The sequence below is a fragment of the Seriola dumerili genome, unplaced genomic scaffold (genome assembly GCF_002260705.1).
Source record: "Seriola dumerili isolate Sdu_G_001 unplaced genomic scaffold, Sdu_1.0 BDQW01000070.1, whole genome shotgun sequence".
Lineage (NCBI taxonomy): Eukaryota > Metazoa > Chordata > Actinopteri > Carangiformes > Carangidae > Seriola > Seriola dumerili.
The window spans coordinates 867,039-890,686 of NW_019174325.1; the positions used below are offsets into that span (position 1 = coordinate 867,039).

Genomic DNA, 23,648 nt, shown 5'->3' on the forward strand with positions numbered 1-23,648 from the left:
CCACTCTACATTATTGTTGGTTTGAACCTTTTTTGTGGATTAATGTAGGCCCCTTTAGAATACAATGATATTTTAGCTTTTTCAGAAGAGTGAAAGTTGCAGAGAAATACCTGTAGTTTTGGACTGACATGTTTAATCTCACATGAATGTAAACCGTCCAAATACTTTCGGCCAACACGTAGTCTAGCTCTGTGACTCAAATGCTATGATAAAACATGAGAGGCACAAAGTAGGGCCAAGCTGCTGCCAGATTATCCTCATACACTGACACAAAATCCTGGAGTCAGCTTGACTTCTGCACCTTTTCTTTTGTATCCGGTGTTTCCTTGAAAATAACCTTCGAATGATTGAAACAATAAACCATTGTGAAGTCGACTCGACTTCTCAACGCGTTACTGTTACAGTTTATAGAACAGCCCAGGCTTGTATTCAGGCTGCGTAATTACGTGCCTGCTTTTGGTGTAAATTAATTTGAATACAGTCGAGAGACTTGACTCCAGCCTTGTGAGCATTACCCAACACTTTTATTTGTTTCTCACGTAACCATGGAAATGTTGTGCCAGGCTTGGAAAAAAAAACACACACACACACACACAGCTATGAGCAACACTGCAGGCATTAAGGCCTTACTAACACAGGCTCAGATACTGCAGAGGTTTTTGGACGGCACTGCTGCTGGAAATTATATTTCAGCTGCTCCAGCTTCAATATTATGTTTTTTTTTTTTCCACATGTAGCTTCGACTGGCTCGTCCCTGCAGTACACATGAATGAAACCAGTCTCCAAGTATCTACTGAGGATCATTACACAATTAGATTTGCTATGACTCAATATCACAAGTAAGAAAAAAAAACCGAACAAATATTCCTTTGTTAGTATCTGACTTTCATCTAGAGGCACATGCTAGTGATCCATCCTGGTCATGAAACTGTAGGCGAAAAAAACAAAACAAAAACAAATGAACACTGGATTATATTAAATTTTTTTTTAATGTGCACAGCGTTATATTATACAGTAAAAGCAAGGAAGGAAAAAACAAAATCACTTTTATAAAAATATCACCTTTCTGAGCTTAAAATACTCATTTCAAGAAACAGGTGCTATGATATTACCATCCCTGTGAAAAGACAGCAGGTAGACTGAAGGTGACGGAGTCAAAGCGAGCTTAGTGTCTCTATAAAACAGAACCCGCCCCCCCCCACCCACCCACCCCACTCCAACCCCACCCATCACTGGGGAGGGAGGGGTGGGGGGTGTGGGAGGCGTCGGTTTGATGCCTTTCAGCATCGTGTCCACAGTCAAGAAGCAGGGCAGCAGAACAAATCAGGGGAAGTACAAACAAGGGGGGGTGGGGTGGGTGCAAAAACTATGACCAGGTAACAAAACAAAACAAAACAAAACAAAAAATGCATCCAGAATCACACATTCCACCTCACATTGTCTTTATTCCAATGCATTAACCTGCGTAAGTACCACAGTGCCCAAGAAAAATCTCCACACACACACACACACACGCACACACACACACACACGCGCGCGCACACGCTCGTAACTGCACATCTGAAGTGCAAAGTGTGCAAAAGTAGCTGTTAGTACTCTACTACCTTTGCAAAATGAGTTATAGAGATTTTCATTAGTGCTATTCACTTACAATACTTTTCCATAGATTAGTGCACTGGAATGAGGCCATAGCTTGTGAAGCTGTATTTTCTGCACAAACACCCATACAGTACATGTAGGATATCAAAAAAAAAAAAATGGCACTGAAACTAAGCCCTCAAAGTTCTTCATTTTTATAGTGTAGATAAAAATTTTTTTTAAAAAGCATTCACTACGGAGCTGCAATGGTGCGCATCCAAAAGCACTGAGCTTCACTGAAAAATAAAAGGTCTAACGTGGAGTGAAAAAATAATAGTTTTAGTCAAATTCAAATGCTGACATTCTCTGTCACACGCTCATGTGATGATGAGGATGATGGTGATGAAACCTGCACTGAAAGGTTTTTGTTTGAGGCGAAGTAAGAAGCTGAGGCAGAGAGGGAGCGAGCCGAGATGCAAATCGTCGCTGCATCATCGGGCGGCGTGGCAGGCGCAGGCAGGCAGGCAGGCAGGCAGGCAGGCGTGGCGGTGGTGGACGGCGAGTTGCTGGCAAGGTGACGCAGGTGCATGCAGGAACGAGGGCAGGTTCAGTGTGTCAGACTGCTGGGGAAGCAGGGCGAAGGGGGTGGGGAGGGGCGGGAGGTGGGAGGTTGTTTTTTGGTGGCTTGGAGGTCATGTGGGGCCCGAGGGGAGGGGCGTTTGCCGTTGCTGCTCGGCTTGTGGGGTTGTTTTGTTTTGTTTTTTTTTTTTTCCGAGTCAGACAGAATTTGGCAGCGGCCTCTCTCTCTCTCTCTCTCTCTTTCTCTCTCTCTCTCTATGCTTTGACCCTCCCAACTCCAACTCTTGCATCCCACCATCCCGCCCCGCCCAGAGGCTCCAAAAACAACAAACACAAACAAGCGCAAGAGAAGACGGCGATACACTCTGACATCCCCTCTTCACGTGAATCAGTCGAAGTGATGAGCTCTCCACAGAAACAGTAAGAATGGAAGGACTTAACATCATGTGGCAAAACTAACAGAAGACAGATATGGAGCTTGGTTGCCTGCTTGACAATAACAGTGAAGAATAAAAAAAAAAAAACTATCGAACACAAACAAAACAACAACAAAAACCCAGGAGAATGACCCTTTGATTTCCTGTGTCCCCCTCCCCCCTCCCTGCCCCACCCATTTGGTTACGCCAACACTGGTGAGAAAGAACAGTTGGTGGAAAAGGGCGATGGCCACGCCCCTTCACCTCCAAACATGCCCCGCCCAGCTCTGGAAACGCCTCACTTCTCGTTTTCCAGAGGTCCATTTTTTTCTTCTTCCTTTCCGTTCCGACTTTTTGTCATTTGTGTTGCTCGAGCCCTCCCCTCCTCCCTCCCCTCTTTCCGTTAATCCTCCTCCTCCTCTTTTTATTTTGGACGTTACACCTCCTTGGACATGCGGACCCGGATGCTGCTGAAGCACTTGCCCATAGCCTCGAACAGCGGGTCGCAGAAGGTGTGCACGCAGATGGAGTAGACGCGACTGACGCAGTGGATCTCGATCAGGTAGCTCTTGACGCACGGCACCACGGCCCAGATGTGCAGGAAGGACAGGATGGCGAAGAAGATTCCCCAGATCAGCGCCAGGGGGATGCCGACCAGCGCCGTCAGCAGTCGGTAACACCAGTACTTGGTGACGGTGAAGGTGGTGAAGCTGGCTTTCCACACGCCGTCGAAGCTGTAGGTTCCTGCAGGCTCGGCAATCACGTCTTCGAAGTCCACCTGAAGAGGAAGAAAGAGAAACGGTGAGAAAACGACTGAAAGCTCTAGAAACCTATTAACCAATTAGCTTCTTACACTGCATTCATGTGGTGTCGGAATAATTGGAAAAATGTGGTTTCTGACTGAGAAAATTCACGTGAACAACCTCTCAAGTCGGAATAAGAACTCGTAAAGTCAGCGAAAATTTTCATACACAACTTGCCGAGTTGTGTACGTCATACACGCCAAGGTTTCAGCTCCTTTAAAGAGGATATTTGTAAGTTTACTCTGCCATCGAACACAGTTTCCTCCTGGGAGCAGGTGGTCTTTATTGTCACTTGACAAGAGCTTCAGTCATTGTTGTTTTTACAATATAATTGGTTAAAATACGTTCTCTAAGGAGCACTACTATTCCAGGGCAGATTGGAGGCTGCAATGAGTTGCTATTGGAAAGTGACGAGACATGCTGGAGCTAGCTAGTTAGCATGCTAACTTCAGTAGAAGAAAATGTGTGATAAGAGACAAGAGTTAACTTTGGCGTTACTTTCCACCACCGGCGAGTAAAAGAATGAAGTTTGATGCCGAACTCACAAAGTTTCTTCTAAACTGGTAAGTAAACAGCTGTTAATGCTAATGTTAGCTATGTAGCAATAGCAAAACTTAACAAATAGCTCCTTTAAATCTTTTTTATAAAGTCAAGGCTGAACTTGGCAATTAAAATGCAGGTCAAATAACATCTCAATCATTTGATTAATCACATTTCTTGGAATGGCTTTTATGTGACGGTTAGCGGCCCATGACCTCAAACGGCACAAGCACAAAAAGGAGTAAACTGGAGAAATGGCTCCCTGGTGACAAAAAGTATGATGGTCACGGGGGACGAATCAGCCTTTCATTTACAAACAGAAAGCAGGAAGATGCAAAAGCCACTGACAGATTTAATATAAAGTAATTCAGACAACAGTGACATCAGATGTCGGTTAAAGTTATACCTCTGTGGTTAGAAATTAGATTTTCTTCCACATTCACAGTATTGCTTTGAAGTATTTCTACTAAAGACGTAGTCTGAATAATAAAGAAGTGTAACCGTCATAAACAGGAAATAAATGGTACTTTCCAGTAAACAGAAAACACCTCCACATCATTATAACCCCTCAAACGCCTCCATCCATTGCAAACAGTTATTTCCCAACGGTCCTGATGTGGTCCACAGGAAACCATCACGCCAACTCTACAGTCCTTTAAATCTAAATGTATTATTTTCACCATAAATCAGCTGCTTCACTCACTGTAACAGTAACATGTCGGTTCTACCTCTCCCCTCGCAGTGACTGGTACACAGTCTAACTTCCAACATCTGCCCCACCCAAAATACTGATTACCACAAAACGCTATGTCTGGAATCTGTTTCGCTATTTGCAAATCATGTCAAGGATTTTAGTCTCCAGAGTGTCTTGAAAACTTTTCCCTCCACTATAGATAGATAGATAGATAGATAGATAGAGATGGGCCAGATGTAGCCAGTGAAACACTGTGAGGACTGTGGTTGACTGGTGGTTTAAGAGGACCGTGTCACTGTCTGATATATCTAAATAATTATCAGGCTAAATCCAGTTCCTGTAAGCTTTTATAATCGCTGCTCTAAACACTCAGTGTGTGGCACGTCTTTCTTTAGGAAAAAAATCCTGTGATGTGGTTCACATTTTCTGGTTTGCGTGGAGGAAAACTTCCAAGGTCAGTGTGATCATCAGTGATGGTCATCTGGTCCGCTGACAGTGTTTGATCAACAAGTGATCTGTGGGACCCCTCCTCCTCCTCAACATTAAGTTGAACCAGGACATTGTGCTTATCCTCACTGTAAACACATCTCTCAGGCCTTTAATGGGACGATCCCTGCAAGACTCCATGACCTGACCAGCGCAGTTTAAGAAATGGAGCGACAAATGGCAACTCACGCACTGTAAACACAATGCAGCCTCTCCCTCGCTCCCTCTCTCGTCCTCTCCACAGGCTTCGGAGCGCAGGTTCAATATTTATTTTACAGTTACTTAGAGACTGTGTCTTGTCTAACACACCAGTTGGGACTACTGGCTGTTAATGGCTGTAATACCAATAAGTCACGTAGATATTATCCAGTGTCACACTGATGGTCAAATGGAAAAGTGAAGTGCTTCGTCCGAGTGAGACTATCCACTGTTTGGAGGACGTGATGCCCACTTAACACAAACTGACTCCTGACATTCAGAAACAGCACATTATGGTTTATAAGCTCACCATCTTAGATCTTAATCAGTTTCTAATTTGTAATGTCATATAAACACATTTAAATAGAGATTATTCTCATTATTTAAATTGTATAGACTGCAAAGCTCTCCATCTTACTGAGGGAATACTTGCTTCTTTGCTTAAAGTTAGATGAGAAGATTGATGCCACTCTCATATGTGTCTGTTAAATATTAAGCAGGATCCAGCAGCTGGTTAGCTTAGCTTACATTAGCATAAAGACCAGAAGCAAGAGTAAACAGTCATCCTGGCTCTGTGCAAAGGTCAAAAAATCCACCTAGATACCAGCTAATCTGAAGCACAGTGATTAACATGATACATCCTGTTTGTGTTTTTACACTGTCTTGGCATAAAGACTATTTCCAGATTTTATGCTAAACTAAGCTAAGCTAAGATAAACATCTCAGTGTAGCAGTGTAGCATTAACAATAATCATTATATTGAAAACACATATATTTATTTATGTTAAGGCCAAATTGCATTTATAATATATAAAAAACTTTATTCTAACAACCCTTATATGTAATACACTATTTGTGATATAATTTTCACAAATAAGTGTACAACATATCTCAGGGCTTAATTGCATGCTCTTAGTAAACATCATGTTTTCCAACCCTGGATGTTTTACTTTGGAGCAGAGCTCTTCCAATATCCCAGCAGTTACATTTTTTTTTTTTTGCCTTGAAACAGCAGCTTGTAAGTGCAATTCTTTTACTCCCAAGCTGCAGCATAAAGCCTCTCTCACAGCACCGACTGGCGGGACTCACTGCAGCCTTATAATATAAATCTAACTGCAGCCACAAAACCAGTGTGGCGTCCATTTAATTTTTCCACAGCTACAAATTTTAAAGTGGACCCACTCTGCGCCAGTTTCCAGAACTTTGATTGAGACTAAATGAGAGCCTTCTGCAGAGCGGCACAAACACAACCACAGCAGCATGGCGGAGAGTTTCAGACTTCATGAAGTGAAGCTGTTTGTTGCTATTTTCTTTCCAGCGTTTTCAGTTTTCTAAATACTTGTTGGGTAAGTAACATTATGAGGAGACTCCTTTTGTAAAATACTATTTTATTCATTTGGATTTTTACATTACTGTGGTTAAAAAAAACAACAAAAAAAAAAATCACAGAAATCAAAATATACTTTTTATACTTTAACTACAGCAGCTGCGTTATGAGTCAAAGAGTGGACCTCTGTGGTCATATCAGAGGTTTGATATGAAACAATGGAGTCTCGGGGTCGGCATGTGACCAGTCGGCAAGGCAACTGTAGTATTGAGTAAATAAGGCGATGTGCTATTTCTAGAGCTCCATCTCAAGGCTGTCAACTATGCTTGAATAGACAAAGTGGGTCTCTGGAGGAGAAGGTCAGAGTGTGCTGCATTAATGGACTCTTTTGTTGCTTCGAGGGCTTTGGTAGTCAGGGGAAATGTTTGCTTTGGTTCAGGGGAGAGATTAGGATGATTGGCAGCAGAGACATAGATGACCAACGGGAACAGACAAAGGAACGTTTCACTAATTAAAACAGGAGTTGTTTTCCATCTAACACTGTCATCCTCATAAAATATCATATTAAATCTGTGACTCACTGACCTGGTAAACTATTTAAAGGTCCGATATAGTATAAAGGTAGACGTCCATATCTTTTTTTTTTAATTATAAAGCAGGTCTAGGTTCTAAATGATTATTCAGAAAGTATCAAAGCCTCAGTCCACAGAGAAACGCACACAGCCTGTATTCAGAAACTGAGCCTTAAAATGAGCCGTCAGGACTTCCTGTAACTTTGTGATGTCATAACAAAGCAGTCACTGCTCTCAAAAATGCCCCAAGCCCAGCCCATCCGGACCCACCATCCAACCTTGCAAGATTTGGTCTCTCTGAGTGTTTACCTGTCACCGACCTGTTGTTACTAGAGCTCCAGAGAGAAGCCTGAGTTAGGAGGTGTAAAACTACATGGAGATGGTTTTTGGTTCTTAAAGCCACAAATTACAGAGCAGCACTTCAAATAAAACACAGGGAAAGTGTAAAATATGGGACCTTTAAAAAAAATGCAACACAGCTTTGCATATATTTTTGAGATATACATGCATCATCAGTTCTTGTTAAATTTGCATGACATTTGGATGGAAACAAATTTCTCTGCAATGAGTTTCATAAGCACCAGATGTCTCAACCCACAGAGGAATGTATAATCGTTTAGTCCAGATAAAAAGACAGACATCATCAAAACTTTTTTTCACACATTAATAAATCGATAATCAGAAAAACATCCAGAATGAGGCAGCCAAGTAAAAAAAAAAAAGAAATGATTGGCAGTCAACCAATCATAAGCTTTGTAGCCCCAGAGGGAGTGTTTCATTCCTTACAGTTTGACCCTCAGGACCTGCTGGCTCTGATGCTGGAGCTCAAACTTCTCACAACTCCCTCTCAAAAATTTTCTCCAGTGGGGGCATTTTCACTCCACTCTGACTATTGGACTCAAGCTCCTCCTCTCTGCTATATAAAGACCCACGACTCCTCCAGAGGGAAAAAAAAAAACTCTCTTCGCAGGGCTGACGCCACATGCATGTCAGTAATGGAACTTGTTTGATGTGGCCAGGTGATTGAGGCCAGCTGCAGCAGCTACAGGAGAGCAGCTTGTATTCCTTTGATTGTAAGAATGCAGTGCACATGCGTGTGTATGTGTGTGTGCGTGTGCGTGCGCGCGCATCCACTCAATATATAATATTGTCTGAATACACACTACACACATTAACGTGTGAGCACCGTGTGTGGGGGGTGTGTGTGTGTGGTCACGGAGGGATTGCAGGATGAGGATTGCTGGAAGGGATTCCCTCTGCTTGTGCTTTTCATTGGGGCACACCAAACACACGCTTCCACTTGGCAGAACTGTTCCATTGACCTCAAAGCACCTCAAAGCCACTGTATGCAGCACACTGTAAAAACCACAGGATCGTTTGTTCTGAAATCCAGAGGGAGGCCCTGATCTATATGTGTCACAAGCTCCTCAAAATACTGTTGGAGTTTGTTAAGTCTGCACGAGGGGAATTTCTTTAAAAGGAGATATTTGTAAGTTTTGCGATTGCTACACAGCTAGCGTTAGCATTAGCAGCTGTTTGCTTACCAATCTTGGCAAGAGCTTCAGCCATTGTTGCATTTACGACACAAGAGGTTAAAATACACCTTCTGAGGAGCGCTACCTTTTCTGGGAAGCCCGGACGTTACAGTGACTCAGTATCGGAAAGTGACAAGACAGTCCGATCAGGCTAGCTGGTTGGCATGGTAACGTCAGTAGAAGAAAAGAAGTGATAGAAATAGAAGCAAAACATTAGCTTTGCTTTCCACCTCTGGAGACAGCTGTTGGTGGGTAAAAGAATGAAGTTTGATGCTGAACTCGCAACGTTTCTTCTAGACTGGTAAGTAAACAGCTGTTAATGCTAACGTTAGCTATGTAGCAATAGCAAAACCTACAAATGGCTCGTTTAAAGAACTGTCTCGTTTGTGGTATACAGTTATTACAAAGAGCAGTAAATGGAGTATTAAGATTCTATACAATACCACAATGTAAAACCACTCCATGAAACGCAAAGGTACATTTTAATGTAGAAAGTAGGTATCGGAAAGACAAACTTTGAGTATCAAAAGTAAAACTGTTCTTCATGAAGACACAATGGCCCCTGCCAGCTTTATTATGTATTATAATATTGAATTATCATAACTAATCCATTATGATGTAAGTAGCATTTTGATGTTGTAGTGCTTGCTAATGCTATTATTTAATACATATTCAAACCGTATTACTAGTAACTGCAGCTGTCAGATAAATCTTTGGATTGCAGTAGATCAACATTAAGTTAGTTAATAGTTTGCACGTCTTGCAAAATGTACTTAGTAACTTTCCAGCTCTGGTGACAAGTTTAGAGTCTCAGCCTTTCAACGTTTCCTCGCAGCAGTTTTAATTTTTACAGTGCACCCGCATGTGATTTCAGATAATTTCACCAGCGGTCTGTTGAGTTGATTAGAGAGGGGTGGGCCAATCATAAAGCTGCATTCTATTCTGAGACTGGAAGGAGAGTCTGACTCACTGTCACAATGGAGGAGAACGGGGAGGGAGAGAAAGCAGCGAGCGGTGGAAGACGTGGAGAGACAGAGAGAGAGAGAGAGAGAGAGAGAGAGAGAGAGAGAGAGAGAGAGAGAGAGAGAGAGAGGCAGAAGAAAATGGGGAAGTTCATTTTCTTAAAGAGTGCTTAAAAGATAAAATGAAGAAAATGAAAATTTCCACCAAATTCATATTCCCAAAAAGTCTTTGCTTCTGTTCAGGGAGAATAAGATAATCCAAACTCTCCTTTTTAAAACTGTTCATGAGGCAGAGATGGTGACCATTGGCAACACACTTTCCTTTTTTAAATACTACAATACCCAAACTGTACCTTTCATATGTTTATCTCATGTGAAACAATATGTCACATGGGGAAATTTACATATTGGTTTCACATGTGGTTTTCAATCATTGCACCAATGATGTAGGGCATCTCATGTGAAATAGCATTTCACATATGAGGAAGACAGTACACAGTAGGCATGTATGTTTGTAAAATGCATTTACTCGGTTTATGTCTTTATTTTGCCAATAAAGCTTCATTGAACTGAACTGAACTGAATCTCATGACAGGCAGCAGCCTTCTAATCACTCCATCTGCGAGGAGTATCTTTCCAATCAACAAAATCAATAAAGCCAGACTGTCACTTATCATTTGGAAGCGGACAGGGACCAATAGAAAGCAACACATGGATATTTGCTACCCTGACGCAACTACAGGAATGTAGGGAGGAAGGGAGGGAGGGAGCAGAATGGGAGGAAAGAAGGGAGGAGAGATGTGGGGAGTGGTGAGGGATATCCCCTCAGACTAACTAGCAACTTGGGTGTTTCACTGTTTTAATAAGGCAGAGAGTAAAGAGTTCAGGCATTTCAAAGAGCTCACCCTCCTGTCCCACGCGGGGAGCCGTTTGACCCCACTCTGATGTAAAAAACCTGCCCCAGCTGGAGAGGAGGGCGGCCGGGCTCAGACTGCTGCCATGCAGACGCGTCAGGTGGCTTCCAGCGCGCCACTACTCTGCTGCTATAAACTCTCCCCCTGTGTTAACTTTAAACAAAATAAACACTCGGTATTTATGCGGCCGGGCTGCTCTCTTCTGGAAAGAATTCTACTTTCCCAACAGCAAGGCGTGAGCTACAAGGACTGTGGGAAACGTGTGTTCCAACAACAGGAAATTCGTAATGTTTCCTCTGTTGGAGCGAGGATGTTCACGTTTCCAAGTCCGCTGCTCTGACAGACGCACAGACATTTACGCGTGTGAATGTTTGCCATTGTCTCGCCACAGTGAGTTTTAGTACATCTGCAAAACCTCTTCCTAATGGGGGGGGAAAGTAACACAACTGGAAAAGCAGCGCGCAACTTGTGCGCACAGAGAACCGAATGCGCCTCTGACGCGCACAGCCGCACATAACACCAGTTTGACAGCTCATACACTTCGGTGCTCCGTTTATTTCAGTTTACTGTGATTGTGAGGCGAGTCCACTTAGAAACAAATAAAGTGCAAACTCTGCAACAGGTGTTCTGTTGAAGTTACGGTTTCAGGTGCCGCAAAATAGACCGAAAGCTCGCACCTTAACCCCCAAAATTTAAAGCTCAAAAGTTAACAGCCATCCAGGTTTGACTCACCTTGACAACGTCGTCGTTTATGTGCTTGGGGTCCCGGTTGACCAGGTCGATCTCTTTGGTGTGGATATCCTCCATCGTCTTCTCGTTCAGACTGTCGTTGTCCATGTCTTTATTGTTGGGTTTGTATATGTTCCCTTGCTTTCGGATGAACGGCGAATGCAGAAACTCCTGTCAGGATCCGGAGGAGGCAGAAAAAGAAGAGAGTGAGGAGGAGGCGGAGGAGGAGGGATAGTGTGCAGTACGCTGAGAGGGAGAGAGACTGGAGCTGCGAGTTACCAGCCTGCCCTACAAACAGGGATGGGTTTAAATGAATAGAAAGTGAAGCACCACACCCCTCGAACCAGCCGCAAGGGGTCCTCACCACCCAGAAAGAAATCTAATATCCTGACAGTTTATTTAATAACATGTACCTGTGTGCATGGCAACAGTTTTAAGACATGCGTAAAAGCGCATATTCCAAATAAGAACAACTTCTCTCTTTTCTGAATATAAGATATTTTTTGTTATTTATAAACGAATAGAGTTTATCATCTATATTTGTTATCCGACTTGTGAATATATGTTCATATTTAATGCAGAAACATGTTTGGTTTCCGTGTCCATCGCTTTAAAAAGCGTGTGCGTAAAGACTCCTTTGGTCCCCACAGCCCTACATGTGAGTCTTTCACGCGCACTCGTTAATACGCACAACCATATGGCTTCATTAGTCGTTGTTAAAGCACGTGCGTGATTCATGACTGAAATCTTACATGGGAAAAAAGTTTGTGGGTTTATTCTTCTTTGCGCTTTTACGCACGAAAATGTGAAGTCTAATTTGATGCGTAAAACAATAACCGGTTACTGCGTTAAAGACTGTTTTAGCAGGTAAAAGCTCACGCTCCTATGTTAATGCGCACTGAATGGTTCTTCACATTCCCTCACTTGGTGTGGGAGACGCGTTCATGACTAGGTGCCAGAAAAGAAAAAAAAAACAAAAAAAAACAAAGACAGACGCTGGAACAAATATCAAAATTTCCTTCATGGATAGAGATAAGGAGCGAGAACAATCAGCTCCTTGATGAGGACAAATCCGTGTCTGCATTCACCAAAAACTAGGGCCAGCAGTAAAAGGAGTCATACTGTACCTCCTCTGTTTCGCCGTCCTTCAGTCCTCCTGTCATGCTGTTCCTCAAGTTTGAACAGATTACCGCGGTGAAACAAGACTAGAAGACAATATAGGAAGCTGTGTGGGAGGCGTGGAGGCAACACTGAGTGGACCGGGGCTCCTCTCAGGAACCTGCAGTGATCTAATTCCTGCCCTTTTCGGTGAACGTGAGTGGAATTTAATGCCAGAGCAGTGAGGGGAAACCTCCGGTGTTCCCTCTGGTCTCTGGAGCGAGCTCTTCGCAGCCCGGGAGTCACCTGTGAGCTGAGACGGCAGAGCCACAGTTTAACCTGCCCGGCTGGAGGAGAGACTGACGTGATCTCAGACTGAAAGGCTGTTGTAACTTGTGTGGAATTACTTTATTTGGGGATCATGGCAGAGAATAATAACCACAACAAGGTGTGGATCCTTACGTGCTGCACCTTAGTTCCAGTGAGACCAATTAAAGTGGTTATAACGGATTAAAAAAGCCATCAATCAATAAATAAATCAAATTAAAGGAGTTTTCAGGACCAACCAGAATTCATTTGGCTGTTTCAGCAAAGTCCTGCCTATCACCAGCTGCTTAGTCCAAACTAATACTTTAAACCTGGATATGGTTACTGTTGTTTTTAGCTTTATGAGGTTGGGAAGCCATGCTGGTCGTTCTGGTCTGTTTACATTCTTACTCACCTTGGAGTGACACCAGCTGGCACACTCAGCTGATTTTATGCCAGTAGATGCGATAGGTGCAATTTGTGTGTGTGTGTGTGTGTGTGTCTGTGTGTGATGGGTGCGACCCTGAACGTCTGAGAAGGTGTTTTCACTTCTTTTACAGACTGAAAACAATCATTTCATTTGCTTTTTATTCAGTACAAAGAAACATGATCAGGGAGTTTTGGCTCATGTCCAGTTTTTGTTTTCTAATACACTTGAAGTTGACTATTGTGTTAAGTATTTTATGCGTTATGTCAATTTAGGAATAACTCTTAGATGTCTTATGCAAGCTTCTATAGATTCTGTGATAAGATACCCTTTACAAATGCATTATTAGTTGTAATTAATAACTCATAACAGAAAACATAATAGATATAAACTATTAATAAAAACTTTTGTTGCCAGGTTGTGAGAAATCAGTTCGGCTTGGTTCGTTTCCCTTCTTTATTAGGCAATACTGCAGTTATAAATATTGCTAATCCATTATGATTGCTCATGATTTTCTCTGTATCTAATAATGTAATATAATATAATAAACACCAGCCAAAGGGATTTTTTTATGACCTGGTAAGATGTTCTTCATAACAAGTTATAACTGATCCATCAAGAATTGGTAAACGATTTATTAAGAATTAATGAAGTCATTAGGAACCATTCATACGAGCTGATTGTTAGTCCTTTCTGACTCCGACCTTCTATATCTGTGTTACCACACCTTTTCTTTGGAAACTTGCTTCACCTTTCCCATTTCTTTGTTCCTGTTCTATAATAATAATAAATCACTCAACCTGCACAGTGAGGGACGCATTAGCCAAAACATTTGTGCATGATATTCCATTCCTTTCTATAAGTAAATACACAGAAACTGAGGGCACAAGAAGGTTTATTGATTCTGCTGATTCTGATTCAAATATTAGATTAAGTGAAAGTGCAAGTGAATCTTTGCTGTTGCTTCTCTCTTTAACTGACGCTTTGTGCACGTGTGCTCTGGAAAGGTTAAATAAACCTAATCTTCTTTACTTCACTGCGTGTGGCGCTGAACACAGATCAAAATAACCAAATGAGCACCTGTTTCAAACAGATATGCCGCTGTCGAGGCAGCTACATCAGCAGTCCCTGACCTGACATAACTGTAAATATATTGTATAGTATTTGAAATATTGTTTTTGCAATAAATAAACAGCTTCAATGATTCGAAATTTAATGAAAATAAAGATAATCATTTGATACCAAACATCATTGATCCTTGCGTTAACGTCATAAGCAGTCATCATCAAAATCATCATAAGACTTGATGTTGATATAACAACATTGTGAGGTGTCAGGCTACAGGATGTGGAGAGTGCTGCCAACATGAGGCCTTCACCATCACAACACCACATCACTTTAAAATGAGAGTGAATCAAGGCTCCATGGCAGAACAGGATCTGTGGGAACGTTAGGTTGAGGTTTCAGTTTATGATTGGACCAACAGGTTCTAAAACAGCTGATTCTGTCCCCTGTGCCAGCGGAGTTTTCAGTGTGGATGACGCCACTGGAAAAGCTGTAAATGCTCAACATGTGAATGACACTTTTGTGACCTTGGAAAAAAAGATGACTGCTCTTTTAAAACAACCGAAACATCAAATACATTCACATTCAAAAGGGATAATAATGACTTCATGCAGCATGACAAAGGCTGTACGGACTGGATTCATTAAAGGCTTATGATGATGGTTAACTGCAGTTAATTGTGACTAATTTACTGACTGAAACAAACACAATGCAGACAAAGAACTAATTTGCACACAACATGTGATTTAGTATCAGGTGCACATTAACTGACACACAGGATGTGATGCATCTTTTACAGGTGCTATGTTTAGCAAGGGCCTGTCAAGCAGGGAGTGTCTGTATGAACAGCAGTAATTTAGCAGTAGCAAAGGCAGCACTGAGTGATGTATAATAGTGCTGTGTAATAACAGGAGTCATAGTAATTCATTAATTTTGTTGTAGTAGTGATAGGAAACAACAATAAGCAGCTGTTTACCCAATTTAACCACAGGGGCAGTGTTAGCAGGAAGAACTTTAGCCTATAATAGCAGTGAAATAACATTACTACAGCAATAATGGTAAAGACAGTTCAGAAAGTACTTGTAAAAACAAAACATCACTAATAGCAGCAGTAGTAACCATAGTAACAGTAGTTGTAATAGATGTAGTTCTCTGAGCTGCAACAGTATTTGCACTGTGGTGATAGTAGTTTCACTGTGAGCATTGGTAGCATTATAATTTGCATAATTTTATTATTATATTATCCTTACTATTACTACTTTAAGTCCTGCGTGCTTGCCATTCTAAAGGAAGGCCGGAGGTCAAAGGTCAGGGTCAAATGCTGAGCACTTTACAGTATGGACCATTGTTCCCTGAGTTGAGTGTCTCAGGGTGGTACTAGTAGGTCTATTATTGTAATGATAACACGTCTGGAAGTCATAGCAGCAGTAGTTGTAATTATTGTTTTCTTACATGCATTGGGAGAACTTAATAATGTATTAAACCCCCTTCAAACTTAGTAAAATGGTGAAAGACACATTTCATTGAATAATATACAAGTCTAGGTTATAGTATGATTCTCACTCTCTCTCTAATGACTACTGAGAGGCTAAAGGAACAATCCTGGCTTTAATAAGTCGTGGTGATGTTACTACAGAAATATGTGAATTCTTTTATCAATTACTCAGCATATACTGTGAAAAATCCCCCCCACACACATTTTTGCATTAAGGTTCGTTGGCGCGCTTAAACGGTGGAGCTCGTTGAGAAACAAAAACAGTCGCATGGAGTGAGATTGAACCCTACCACGTCTGAAGGAAACACATGCCGTCACACTCATCTGATAAACCGTCCTCAGCGTCGAGCAAATCCTTCCGTGAAGCCCGCTGAGGCTCCTCCCGAGTCCGTGCAGGTGGAGAAGGCGGCTGTCTCTCCCACAATGGCGGCAGCTCAGCTAGCTAATCAAGCTAGCTAATTAGGGGGCGACTGCTGAAGCTCCTCCCGAGTCCGTGCAGGTGGAGAAGGCGGCTGTCTCTCGCACAATGGCGGCAGCTCAGCTAGCTAATCAAGCTAGCTCACTCCACAGTGAAAGAAAAAACATAACTCGTTGACCGCTAACAGTCTCAAAGTCACACACACAGAGGAGCCAGTTAACTAGCAAACTGTCCGCAGTTCAGCATAACAAAATTAATCGGTAAACACTTAATAGTCCGTGTTCGTCATCAGGTGTATCTCCCTCGACCAACTCCTTTTTTCCGTGACCTCCTAGAGGTCAACCGGAAATCACACTCCTTCAGATTAACTCTCCAAATTAAACAAAATTGGTATTAAACCTTCTCAGTAATAAAGTAACATTTTATAAAATATATATTAACTGTGAAGTACATCACTTTCTAAACGACTATGAAAAATCGAATGGTAAATCTTATATAGATGCACAAAAAAATATTTAATAAATCCTAATTTACCTTAACATCAACCAAACAGAAACTGAATCTTATCAATAACTGGCAATAACACCCATTTTCCTTTTAAGATAAATAAAAAAAAACAAAACAAAAAAAACAACAACATGCTTGTCATATATATATATATATAAAACATGCAGCAAAGGGCCTTTGCTTTTCAGACTAAACCTTCATGTTATGTGCTCTGCCTGGTTGAGCCACCGGGGCGCCCCGGTGTAAGTATTTTTGAGTCAGAAGCAGCAATGCAAGTCAGAGCAGCTGAGCTTCACAGTGCAAAAATGACAAAAATGTTTTTTTGTGTTATTTTGTTTTTTATTTTGAAAATGCGAGTCAATAACAGTTCATGCTTTGGTTTGCGGTTTGGACTCAGTTGACCCTCGCAGGCAGCTGCTGCTTGTGTTCTGTGTCTGGCTATTGATGGTTAAAGTGAAGCACTGTTCACATATCGATAAATGAGCAGAAATATACTAAACCTTACTGGGTGGAGGGAAGTGTTAAGTGATAAACTGCAGAGGGGTTAGAGGAGTGTAACAGGTAGAAATGCTGTGCAGGCCTGCAGGTCCAAAAGCAAAGCCTCGGGTCATGTTCCATCGACCCACAGCTCATCTTTGTATAGGAAAGTGTCTTATGCAATCTCAGCAAAGTGATTTACGAGACCTCTCTGGCACTCAGCTGCACGTCCCAACCACACTCATCTTCTCTGACAGAAAGAAGGAACCACGTACAGAAAAATTACCTTGAGGAAAAAAAAAATGTCTTTATTCTGGTCACATCTGGCTTGTTGAAGTAATCCAGAGTCTGAGTAAAGCTACAGCTTAAAAAATGATTGAGTACATAACATGCAGACAAATAAAAGTATTATTTTTAACGGACAGATGCAGGTCACACTATGATTTATTTGTCTAATAAAGATATATGACATTTGAAGGATAGCTGGGCTGAGCGGAGGATGTTTAGTGCTACATGTCATGCTGAGGAGAGAAAAAGCTTTATCCACACACCTGTGTTTTTCCTCTATTGCGCAACAACTACCTCTAATTTCCTCTGGTTGGCTGTCTGGTGGCTTGTCAACAGTTAAACACCAGTGAAAGGATTAAAAAAAAAAAAAAGCTGTGACAGAGCTGCTGGAAACAAAACATCACCTCATGCAGTGTCAGACGTCTGTCTGACTCTCTGCTGTCGAGGTTCAGCTGGGTAGCTTGCAGCAATGTTGAGCAACAGGTTGGAATTATCAAAAATGCAAATATGAGTTGCATGAATTGTGCTCCTTTCTTTCTGGAAAATCTGGATGACAACCCAAAGAGTTATAGGTTCATATGCGCGTTCTGAAACAGTCAACATTTTAGTACAGTGATTTATTTCACCTTTACTTATTGAAATGAAAAGTTAGTCCACTTAATGTTGGAATAGTACAATAACACTTTCTCCAATGATCACAGCTCTTTGTTTTAGTGAGTAAGTGCACAAACAAGCAGATCCGGCCATGACGATTTAACCGTGACCAGTGTTAGCTGTAAGTTTAAAGCTCCACTATCAATCGATATTACTTATATTGGATCAAATACCTACATGTGCTGATGTACGGAAGCTGAGAAAGTCCGTACTAGCAAATGTTTTTTTATCCCAAAGCTTTGTTATGTCGAGATAAGGGAATAATTATCTTGCGATAACAGGACAAAAAAATATTTGCAATATAGCCTTTCTCAGCTCTCGTGTCATCTGTCAATTTTGCAGCCGTACTGTGCTTTTGTTTTTTAGCCCCTTTTAGCTGAATGTTTTGGTTTTACACCATATTTCCAGCACAGTTCAATCTCAACGCTCTCATCAACCCTGAACTGAATGAATGAATATTGGAACGACGACTCTCCATCTCAACAGAAACATGACTCTTAATGAATGATGAAGCTGCTCTGTATCTGCTGGATGTGATATTAGCCAACTGTTTGCTAACATGTTAGCCATAGCGGTTGTCTTTCAGCCTGCACTCAAATAAACGAATGCAGCTTTAAAATATTGATGGTAAGTTTTTATGGCTGCACAGGTTTGCATCCATCACATGAAACATACACATTGGTTCCAATGATTAAAGACAGATACAGTACATGGTATTAGAAATTACAGTATGTGTCTGGTTATCAGAGCTGGGTTTGCACTTGTAAGGACAAAATTAAAGTGCAACTTGGAAAAGCTGAAATCCCACTAGAAAGCACAAACCAGTATAAGCATGCAGCTGACACCTGTTACACTGATTCTCTCTCTATCACCTTCTAGATTTCAGATTGTACAGCTCGTAGCAAGAGGTGAACTGTGCAGGCTTGTACCTAAAACTCAACTTTATCAAATCCACAGCAAGGAAAAGGTAAAGATCATGTCGCTGTCTGATTCCTTCTGGCTGCAGAAATACTCCAAAACCCGGCCCACGACCTCACAGCAGTGCAGCAAACAACAAACACCTCTGAATTAAATATGCATGTACCAAAGTCTCAGTTCTACCGAAGCTTCAACCGAACGCAGCACGAGATGTGACGCGTCTTCGTCGCGCTGCAGTTACTGAAGTGAACGTCTTTGATGTCAGTTACCGCCAAATGTCAGTGTTTCCCAATCAAGAATCGGTCGTTGCATAAATAATAAATTAGGAAGCCGATCAGTAACGTGTGAAAACAGCTCTACTGTAGATGCATATGAAGGCAAATGCCCAGTATTATTGCCAACGCACTGCGAGATCAACACAGCAGATAAAATAAGCCTGCGAATGTGCAACAAGCTGCATCTTAGCATCTCTCTCTGACTATCTACTCTGATTCAGTTCATTACATTCAACTTCTAGCTGAATTCATTGCATTATATACAATATATATATATATATATGTCTAAAAAAAGCAGAAATATTACATCTCTTAGCGGGGTCAGCAGTAAGTTTGCCTTAACAATAAAGTTACACTCCTCCACATCTCCCTCAGCCACAAAGTGATGGAATGACAGGAATTTCTTTTGGTCACAATCAGCAAAACAACTCCATTTTGGGTGGTGCACATGAGCTCCTTATAAAGTCTCAAACTGTTTGTCATAACAGCTTATGTTCCTACGGTGATATTTAGGGTTCATTAACCATAAACATCCACGTGCATGTGTTTCTTTCCGTCTCAAACCTGGTTAAATTTGGTTTTTAAAAAAAGAAAGAAAGACATTTTGTGGCATCTAGGTCACAGGTTACTGTTGTTTCAATATGAATATTCAAATTGAAATAAAGGCAGTATGTAACTCTACACTTGTTTACAGGATTCATCAGAATTTCATATTTGACTTTATAAAAACTCATGTACGTATCCCAGTTGCATCGTTCACTCCTTTTTTTTTTTTTTCTTTTCTTCCAGTGACTCCCATCTGCCCCGTGTTTCCATCTCCTCGGGGGACAGAGAGGCGTCTGCGTCAGTTCTCCGTGGTTCTGACTTGAATGGAGGACAGACTCTTTCCCATGCTGTGGAAGAGCGGTCTGATGAACATGTCCGTCAGACTCCTCCACACCACCTGGATGGACGGCAACAGCATCATGAAGCTGTGGATCAGGGGCATCACCAACCTGGCAGGACAAGGTCAAAAAGGTCACTAAGTAACAGCTGCTAAGAAACAATAAGCTCAATAAATGTTTACTGTTTTCAATGGTTTTGATTTTTGGCTGCATTTCTTTTTTGTCTTTTGCTTGTTTTAATGTTTTTTTAATCATTCCAGGGACACGTGATTGAATTTATGTAGCATCTATTTCACCCCTCGCTTGACCTGTTTAGCTCCTGTGTTGATACCAGTGTTGCTCTAAAAGGTCTGAAAACACTTTGTCTTCACAGTAATTTAGATATTAGAAGAAAAAAACTAGGAGTCAATATATAAATAGGAATCATCCAGAAATGAATATTTATGTTTTGGAGCATTTGCACTAATTTAAAACTCACATTCCTCTCCTATTTTTATCTTATTTTTCTACAACCGCGTTGCAAATTCAAGTCTGATATCTGTGTTATCTTATCAGTAACTGCCACTGCCTCATCCGTCACGTGGTTCCCGTCTGTTTTCTTAAAAGAATTGCATCACATTGTTGCGTTCCTGCTGATTGTTCCGTTCTCTCCAGTGTGTCATATCAAATAAGAGGGTGTGTGGTGAAAGCTGCGTCCTCCTATTGAAGCAGCAGGCAGCACCCACCACCCACCCACCACCAACCCCCACCCCACCCCCACCCCCCCGCCTCTGTGTTGATCTCCCTTCCTGACATTCCAGATGCATTGACCAGCTCAGTGTCGCCGCTCAGTCCTGTATTGATTGAATAACCTAGGGTGGCCTCCTCCCTCAGGACACTTCGCGGTCGAGCTCGAGCTTGTGACCTCACCTACGGGGTGAAAGGTCATGCGAAAGTAACTCAGCATCGCTCCATGTGCATCTGAAGAATGTCCCACTCTGGTCTGAAAATAGGCTTCAATTGCCACTAGAATGCCGGCGATCTGGCAAAGGGCACGGGGCGTTTTTCCATTACTTTTTTTTTTCCACTACACAACTCAACATTCCTCCCAACTTTCCATCGAGCGCTTTGCTTCTGTGGCATAAAATGTTGTTTCATCAAGTTTTTAATAAATGGACTCTTTGGGAAACGTACTGCGTATGCACTGGGAGGCCTGGACGCACCTGGTTCAACTCACAGCAGCTACATTTAACCGACATAAGCATGACATAATTATCCAAATATAAGTACGCTGACAAAATATTTCAATGTTAAACGACATGTGACGTTAACTGTACAAATAGCTTGTGCCAATGTTTTCCTAAAGACTCAGAATGAGTCTGCAGGAAAGGAGCTGTGGCCCCTGACGGAGAGTCACCTCATGTTCCTGTAATGTTGCCACAGGGTTTTTTAACTGTTTCTCTCTGCTCACAACATGGTTTTAATAGAGATGATCGCACTTTAATGAAAATTCATACACAATTTTATATTAATATAATATTTTATAGGTCGATTGGAAGTTATTATGTGCACTTTATATCTTTCAGTGTCACAAAAATACTCCTCCAGTATTATATGTCTATTGTAATTTATAATCTCTTTCATTTTAATGTTTCTTTTCCACATTTTTGTTTATTTTTTGGTCTCGCGGCATCACTGTAATGCTCCTACCTAATGTGATGCTTGGATGCTATTACATAATTATTTCATGTAAAGGGCAACGTTTGGCCAGGCTTCAAACAGCACCAACCAGAGAGACCTGCAGCTCGAGAGGAACCTCTTCCTACCAGATGTGGATGCAGCTGAGCACCCCGAAGACCAGTCCGAGGAGGAAAGCCATGGGCACGGCCAGCAGCGTGGTCAGCAGGCGGTAAAAGATGAATTTGACCAGCTCGAACACGGCGTGGCTTCCTATCCACACTCTGTCGAAGCTGTGCGAGGAGAGGGGCTCCGCGATGACATCTTCAAACCCGACCTGTCAGATCACAACAAGAATATCGGGGGGGAGATTAGGCTTTAAACACATAGTAATGAAACACACACGAAACACTGGCAGGAAGCTGCATGTAGATGATGGGTTGACGCGCAGGCAGCGACTTCCAGGTATTCACACTGCGGGATTACCAATCTTAAAAGTTCATGACACGAAAACAATGAGGTTACACTGGTTGTAACAGTTGATAATTCCTCTTGGCGGCCGCTAACTTGTGTAGTTTCACTTTCAAAGACTCGTTCCGCACGATGCAGCAGACTTTACCTTCAAGTGCGCGTTGATATCGTTTGGATCTCGGTCCGGTTCCGCTGTGTACACCTTCCCCTTCTTCGACAGAATGGGCTCTATCGATCTGTTGAACTCATCCTCGTCCATAATTATACTGGTGTCCGATTTCTCCTTCTCCAGACCCATGTCGTCCGGTCAGACGGTGGCAGACGATGCTGGGAGAGCAGCTGGGTGACGGTGCGCTCTGCGCTCTGTGCGCCGGAGTAAGCGCCACCCCGCCCCGTATGGAAAGCAGCGCAGCGTGCGGCCGAGGAGACACAACAAGCTTTTAAGTCCCTTCCCCGCTGCAGCTCAAGAGCCCGGTGATGACTGACAGTATTGTGCAGCACTGTGCAGCACTGTGCAGCATGCTGTCCTGCAGTCCTGAGCCATGCAGACCCAAGAGTCCTCAGGGTTTAATGCCAGTTGAATCTGCAGCCATGTCATGGGGTGTGATTAGAGCTGTGATAAGAAGCTGCAGGATATTTTCTGTTCATAACTGAAAGATAATCTTTTTTTTTTTAGAAGTTGATGCATTCTTTTTTCTTTCATAAACTGTGATGTTTTGGAAAATGCAGCCACCTGTACTTTTGATTTATGGTGCAGAAAACATCAGTCAACAATCCCCATCCCCTCCAGGCCTCCTGTTGTGGAAAGAAACAGCCACGTTTCTTTCCACAACACTTTTGTAACTATAAAAGCCTGGTTATTATTGTGGCTGTAGCTGAACACACTGTTCTACCTGTTGAGTTGATTTACCACAATTTTTTCCTTCTTTCTTCCTTGGTCCTGGCTGTGTGGATTTATTGCGCTCCGGCTGCTTCATGCTCTGAACACACCAACACGCCAACATTGTTAGAATAACTGCAGGTCTTCAGATGTCTAAACAGGAACCTGAACAGGAAGACATTTTGCTCAGGCAGCTGGTGTTTTCGTCTCTGAGGACAGAGGTTTGACCCGACCCCGCGAACCCTCAGCAACATATATGTTTATGGTGTAAATCAGTCTAACTGAATTTAAATTAAAACAATTTTCATGTATGTGGTGGTGGTTTGTTCCCAACTTAAACCACCATAGGTCACCTGCCCCAGCACGACACTCCTGTTTACATACATAATGTCAAAATGTCTTTATGACATCACACTGTAACAAGGGTGTCCTTCAAGTACCTGTACCTGCAATCTGTATTTACAGGAAGTACATTAAAGCATGTCTATTCATCTTT

At 42.1% G+C, this 23,648-nt stretch overlaps 2 protein-coding genes across 2 annotated transcripts; both read right to left on the reverse strand.

Moving 5' to 3' along the window:
- Window positions 1-1,353: 1,353 nt before the first annotated feature.
- On the reverse strand, window positions 1,354-12,734 carry cav1 (caveolin 1). The gene is made up of 3 exons (XM_022743620.1): window positions 12,461-12,734; window positions 11,337-11,504; window positions 1,354-3,351 (listed from the first exon to the last, which is right to left on the reverse strand). The coding sequence occupies exons 1-3, from the start codon at window positions 12,494-12,496 to the stop codon at window positions 3,010-3,012; spliced, it is 546 nt and encodes a 181-aa protein (XP_022599341.1). The 5' UTR covers window positions 12,497-12,734; the 3' UTR covers window positions 1,354-3,009.
- A 7,290-nt stretch (window positions 12,735-20,024) lies between these two features.
- cav2 (caveolin 2) lies at window positions 20,025-22,662 on the reverse strand. The gene is made up of 3 exons (XM_022743618.1): window positions 22,421-22,662; window positions 21,951-22,138; window positions 20,025-20,256 (listed from the first exon to the last, which is right to left on the reverse strand). The coding sequence occupies exons 1-3, from the start codon at window positions 22,568-22,570 to the stop codon at window positions 20,106-20,108; spliced, it is 489 nt and encodes a 162-aa protein (XP_022599339.1). The 5' UTR covers window positions 22,571-22,662; the 3' UTR covers window positions 20,025-20,105.
- Between the last annotated feature and the right edge of the window lie 986 nt (window positions 22,663-23,648).

What these genes read in the sequence shown, in the direction of transcription:
- cav2 (XM_022743618.1), bottom strand. Translation starts at nt 22,570, where the DNA reads ATGGGTCTGGAGAAGGAGAAATCGGACACCAGTATAATTATGGACGAG. An exon ending in ATATCAACGCGCACTTGAAG is followed by an intron (nt 22,139 to 22,420) that starts GTAAAGTCTGCT and finishes GTGATCTGACAG; the next exon opens with GTCGGGTTTGAAGATGTCAT. An exon ending in CTCAGCTGCATCCACATCTG is followed by an intron (nt 20,257 to 21,950) that starts GTAGGAAGAGGT and finishes TTGTCCTGCCAG; the next exon opens with GTTGGTGATGCCCCTGATCC.
- cav1 (XM_022743620.1), bottom strand. Translation starts at nt 12,496, where the DNA reads ATGACAGGAGGACTGAAGGACGGCGAAACAGAGGAG. An exon ending in AGGACGGCGAAACAGAGGAG is followed by an intron (nt 11,505 to 12,460) that starts GTACAGTATGAC and finishes GGATCCTGACAG; the next exon opens with GAGTTTCTGCATTCGCCGTT. An exon ending in TAAACGACGACGTTGTCAAG is followed by an intron (nt 3,352 to 11,336) that starts GTGAGTCAAACC and finishes CTTCCTCTTCAG; the next exon opens with GTGGACTTCGAAGACGTGAT.